Source organism: Alligator sinensis, unplaced genomic scaffold (assembly GCF_000455745.1).
Source record: "Alligator sinensis unplaced genomic scaffold, ASM45574v1 scaffold1354_1, whole genome shotgun sequence".
NCBI lineage: Eukaryota > Metazoa > Chordata > Crocodylia > Alligatoridae > Alligator > Alligator sinensis.
Window position 1 is genome coordinate 944,365 of NW_005842344.1, and position 5,833 is coordinate 950,197.

The 5,833-nt window shown below is 70.0% G+C and overlaps 1 protein-coding gene across 1 annotated transcript in view; it reads right to left on the reverse strand.

The window, feature by feature from the left end:
* The window catches only part of ARHGEF18 (Rho/Rac guanine nucleotide exchange factor 18), a 49,024-nt gene extending 43,197 nt beyond the window's left edge, over window positions 1-5,827 (reverse strand). Inside the window, 3 exon segments of the mRNA XM_025210310.1 lie at window positions 837-1,312; window positions 1,396-1,538; window positions 5,639-5,827. Coding sequence (XP_025066095.1) covers window positions 837-1,312; window positions 1,396-1,538; window positions 5,639-5,714 — 695 coding nt within the window. The 5' untranslated portion in view covers window positions 5,715-5,827.
* Window positions 5,828-5,833: the final 6 nt, after the last annotated feature.

Sequence of the window (5,833 nt, forward strand, 5' to 3'; positions counted from 1 at the left end):
CCCCGCGGCTCCGGAGGAAGGCCGTGCTCCCGGCACCTGGGCCTGTCAGGATGCCGGTGGCCGAGGCGCGGTGATGAGCGGAGCCCGGCGGAAAGCCGCCCTCCCCAAATTGCACCACGCGACTCCTGCCAGCCGGGCACAGGCTCCAGTGTGCGATGCACAGGGGCAGCACAGCATCTCCCCTAGGCCCTGCACCTGCGTGTGCAAAGCACCCTGCGAGGGGACCGAGCAAGGACCTGCGGGCTGTCACAGCGTGGGCCACGGCACGTGGAGCAAGGGGCTGCAGGGCTGAACTCTGGCCTTGATAAAGAGCGGCCCAGATCTCGGCCCCAGAAAACTGCAAGACACCTTATAAGGTGGGGGATAAAAATAGCCGAGGCCAGTTCCCCGCCAGATGGGTGCATCCGTCACCGAGCACGCGCCTCGGGAGCCGGAGGCAGGCGTCGCAGGTGGCACCGGGCCAGGGATGCCCCTTGGCCAGGCTCAGCCGAGTACCGTCTCCCCCCTGCCACGGGGCACAGGGCAGGCTGGCAAGGGAGAGGAGCTGCCCAGTGCCCGCAGGAGCTGGGGCCTGAGGCTCTCCTGCCCCCCGGGAAGGGGCTCCTGGCAGGGACCCTGCTCGCTCTGGGCCCTGGGAAAGGGGTCGCGCCGACGGGCTGGCACTGAGCTGCAGGTGGGCAAAGGCCTCAGTGCCCAGCCCCAGCCATCCCGCAGGGGCCACGTCCCACCCAGCCCCAGTCCTTCCACGAGGGCTCGCGTCCCGCCAAGCACGCGGGCAGGGGGGCTCAGGCCCCGCTGGCAGAGGCCGACGAGGGGATGACTGCCCCCCCGCGTACCTGCGCCTGCTCTCCGTGGGGGACAAGGGGCTCTCCCAGCTGTGCCGCCGCGAGGTGGACATGGACCTCACGAGGGTGGGGAAGGAGTCTTCATCCTCCTGCAGCTCCAGGCCTGCCCCGGGCACCGCCACGCTCCCAGCCCTGGCAGCGCCAGCCGGGGCTCCTGCAGCACAGGAGCAGTGGCAGTCGCTGTTCAGGAAGTGGCATCCGACCTCCTGGTAAGCCATGGAGCAGGGGACACGGGCAGGGCACGTGGGATCCTGGGACATTGCTGCCGGGGCCCCAGGCCTCTGTTCTGCTGCAGGGAAGCCGGACGCGGCCGGTCCCAGCGCTGCACCAGCCTCCGGCAAGGCGGGGAAGCCCAGGTCTCGGTAATACTCGGTGCCGTGGAGCGCAGAGTCTATGGAGAGCAGGTCCTCGGCGCTGCTGTGCACGTCGCCCGGCGCGGCACCCAGCTCCAGGGAAGACGAGTCCTCCTGTCAAGGGAGCCACAGTTAGCGGTGCTGGGTGGGCCGCGCGGGGCGCAGCTGGGCCAGGCGCGGGCCACGCTCACACTTGCCTTTTCTTCGGCCAGGCCGGGGAAGAAGGTGTCATCCTCATCCTCAGCAATCAGAGCTGGGGAGAGGGAGTCCAGGGTGCTGTAGCTTGAGGTGGGGACGCTGCCAGCAGCAAACTCCCGCGAGCACGGCTTGCACTCAGACCCTGCGAGGGAGGGAGACAGACGGAGAGAAGCAGAGGGGAGTCACGTCACACGGCAGGTGGGAAACCACCACCGCCACAGAGCAATGGGCCACGCACCCACACGCAGTCAGCTGCAGAGCTGGCACCCGGCGCTCAGCACGCGCCCAGCCCCCTCGCCTCCTGCAGCGGGGCAGCGCCGGGGCTGGGGCCGAGCTGCCCCCTGCACGGACAGCGTGGGCTTCTGGCCCCAGCCCAGGCCACGCCACGCCACGCAGCAGCACGTTTCCTGCACAAGGGCCAGGAGCCGGATGGGGCGCAATGCCCAGGGCTCTGCACGAGGACCGAGGGATACACAGCCCCGTCGTGGGGCAGCCTGAGGCCGGCTCCAGCCCCCGGCAGCCGCGACGCAGAACAAGCAGGAACACAGCCCTCATCACACAGACCCCACGACCCCCTGCCTGCTCCCTGTCCGTGGTGCCGCGGGCAGGACCCCGCCTGCACGGGGCACGGCCGCCTCCTGCCACCGGCCGACTGGGAAGCCACGGCCCTCTGAGCGTGGCGGGCGCAGTGTGACGAGACGCAGGCCAAGGCCCGGACACGACCTGCGTTGCAGCGCATCGTCGGCCGAGCGAAGCCCTTCCGATGTAACGAGCCGGGTGGCAAGCAGGAGCCGTGGCCCGAGACGTCTCTGACCGTATCCTGGGAGGGGGAAGCCCAGCAGTGTCGGGGCCAGCTCCGCCCCAGGGGGCCGCGAGGGAGCGGGTGGCTCGCAGGGGAGATGTGTGGAGGACGCCAAGCTGGGAGCAGTGAAAGCCTCCGGGGAGCGTCGCGACTCGGGCCCACCGTCCACAGCCCGCGGTGGAAGACGGCGTAGGGCCGACCGCAGGAAACCCAGAGGAGAGCGGCGCGCCGGCTCCTTGGTGGCTGGGACCTTTCCTTCCTGGCCCTCGAGAACTCGGTACAGCTTTTGCAGACTACCTGCGGCTCCTGACCCACGGGCACCTGCTCTCCAACAGCCACGAGTTATTTTTACCCTTTTCCCAGGCGTTTCAGTTGAGTCATGTGGGAAAAAACCCAAACATTTTTGCAGAAGTCCCACACAGCCGGGACGTCCAAGCCGAGTTTCGCTATTAGCGAGAGGCTTCCCCCATGAGCATCCCCTAAAAGTGTCGGAGGGTTTCATTTCCAGTCATGGGGCTGCCCTGGCCTGCCCCGTGTTCGGCAGGCGGCAGCAGGAGCAGAGGCCGCCTCGCCCCGGGCTGCATCATGTGCCTGCCCCGAGCCGGCTGCAGGAAGCGCGGCAGTCACGGCAAAGCAGCTGATAAGAGTCATTGAGACAGACTCGGGGCAGGAAAGGGGCCGGGGCAGGCCCGCGCCTGGCCGTGGGGCGGAGATGGGCGCTGAGCAGGTGAAGGGAGGGGGGGCAAGTTCTGCTTCCGTCAGTGCTGCTTGCAACAAGGGAGGAGAAAGGAGGCCTCTTGCCTCCGAGCACCCTTCAAAGCAGGGGCTCGGCTCCGGGGGCGCGTGGCCGGACCACCCCAGGGCAGCAAGGCCCCTGCGACCGGGCACAGGCAGCGCTGCTCGCCCAGACCCGCGTGGGTACAAGCCCCGAGCTGGCGCCCGAACGAGGCATCAGCCTCCAGCCCAGGACAGGAGTCGCAGCCTGGAGCGGGCGGCAGGCCCCTGCCCCCGGGAGGGGTTTGCCAGGCTCGGGGGCAGCGGTTCCTGGGGGTCTGGGCAGCTTTCTGCCTCTCCTTGTGCCACCCCGAGCTGGGGAGCCGGACGGAGACGCGAGCCAAAGACAGCGCGAGTTCTCCAGCCTGAGGCCAGCACGCCTCCTCCCCGCGCCCAGACTCCTGCTCAGCACTCGATAAATCAGGCTGGCCCCAGGCAGCTCGTGCACCGGGCGCATCCTGCAGCAGCGCGGAGGAGCCCCTGGCTCCGCGGAGACCATTTTAGGCAATGTGTGAGCAGCCGGGCAGGAAGAACGAAGCCCCCCGCTCGATCCTCAGCCGACTCCTTCCTCGCTAGGACCACGGAGAGGGCCGTGTGCAAGCAGGGCCCCCACTCAAGACGAGGGGCCGGGCAGCACACAGCGAGCGTGCCGAGGAGTCGCGCACGGGGCCTGCAGGTCTGACCGGCTTCGTCAGGCCGACAGGAGACAAGGGCTGGGAGCGCCAGGCACCCCCAGCCCGTGTCCCGCCGCCCCAGGAGCTTGGCTGCAAAAGGGCTCTGGGCGGCCCAGGGGCTGCCCTCGCCACAGTGAGCAGAGCCCGCGGGTGCCTCCGTGCCCCGACCTTCCTCCCCTCGGCCCTTCGCCCTCAAGGGCGAGCCGTGCGGCCCGCCCCAGGCCCCGGGAGTTGGAGGCTGCGCCCGGCACCGCTCAGCAGGTGCCTGGAGGCCCCGCGGTGGCTCCCACCTTGGCCGAGGCGCAGCTGGAGACGAGATGACAGAGTGACGCTCTCAAGAGCACACACTGTTTGCTTTCAGAGAACATTAAGCAGATTAGGAATCGCAGTTGCCTAACGTGCCTCTGGCTGGGAACCATAAAAGGTTATTGCTGCAGCGAGCGGCCTCACCAGCAAAATCCCCGAGCGCTCTCCGCCCGGCCTGGGCTCGCGCGGGTCCCGGCACGCGCGGGGCAGCCGGCTTTCCAGGCCCAGCTGTGGCCCAGCTCCCCCGCCGGCCGCGTTGGGACCTGCGCAAGGGCCCGGAGGTGGCAGCGGGCCCCGAGCCTCCCCCAGGCCCCTTGGTGCAGCAGGAGGAGCCCCCGGCACCCACAGCAAGCGGCTGGGCTGTGCCAGCGCGGGGTCGGCTCGGCCAGACCAGCCCTCCTCGCTGTCCCGCGTGGCCAGAGCCATGCCCTGGCACAGCCCTGACGGCTAGGGGAACTGCGCCGCCACGCACAAGGGACATCAAGCCCCTTGGGCGAGGGGGCAGCAGCACGTCGGACCGGGCGCTGCCAGGCTGCTGCCCCCAGAGCCGGGCTCCCACGCGCTCAGCTGGAAGACGGCGAGCATCCACCTGCCAGCTCCTCTCCTGGCACCCGCCTGGTGCCGCTCCAGGCTGGAGGAAGCACCAGCACCGTGGCCCCTGGCCTGCGATGGCCCCGTGTCCCCTCCTGCCAGCCAGCGCTCGGCCACGGGGAGCACGAGGGCCAGACGCACTGCACATCTGCCGGCCCAGGCAGCCGGGAGCACCTCCTGGGCGCTCAGCCCCGCGGGCGAGGATCGGGGCCCGGCCGCAGGCTAAGAGCGCGCCCGGAGCAGGGTCCGAGGGAGCGGGGCCGAGCCCTCAACAGCCCTGCTGGCGAGAGCTGCCCCAGCCACCAGCCCCGCATCCTCAGCCCGCGGTCGTCGCGCACGTGGCCGTGACGGCCCTGCCCAGAGCTGCTTGCAGCACCGCAGCCTCAGATGGCTCGGGGTCAAGCCGGGAGCGAGGCCCACGCCAGGCCTGGCTCCTGGCCCAGGCCAACACATCCCTCAGCCCAGGAAGGATGGACACACGGGTGGACAGGGCACGGGAGAAGCCCCCGTGAGCTCCATCCGTGCCAGACCGGGGGCACCAGGGAAAGGTGCCTGCCTGGGAAGCGGAGCCGAGCGCAGCTGCTCCAGCCACCCCGCCTGCCCCGGTGTCGCTGTCGGCCAGGCCAGGACGGGGCCTGCAGCCGCCAGCACCGCTGCTGCCTCGCCAGGGTCAGCGCGGGCTCAGGCCATGGCCACCTTGGATTAAGCAACACGTGCAGCCCAGCTGGCACTGCGCGCTGCCCAGCAGCCTGAGCACCAAGGCTGCGACCACCAGCGACCCGGGGAGGCCTCGCCTTGGGCTCCCGCAGCACCGAGCCGTGCGCTCGTGGTACATGCCACGGCCTGGCACGCTGCAGCTGTGAGCCCAGGACCTGCAGCGACGGCGTGTCCAGGGCACTGGGGAGCCAGGGGCTGGTGTTGCATTACCCAGCTGCTGCAAGCACTCGACGTGCCCCGAAAGGGAGACTAAAGGGAAGGCAAAGCATTAGCTGCACTCCCGCAGCCTCCCCTCCGACAGAGAGCCTGGCGTGTGAACAGGCGCCAGCGTCCCGGCCCCGGCGACCCACGGCCGTCACGGCCCCACTAGGACGTTACCTCGCTTAAAGGACCATCTCTTCATCCAGCGCCTCGAGAACGATGGCCACGAGTGGTTGAGCAGCGAGTCTGCCATCGGGGCGCCGGGCGGCCACGGGCCAGGGTCGAGTCCCAGCCGCCGGGGCAGAGCTCCGCGCGCTGCGAGCGGCTCTGCAGACGGCCGCCCAGGGGCTGGCAGGAGGGGGAGCGGAGCAG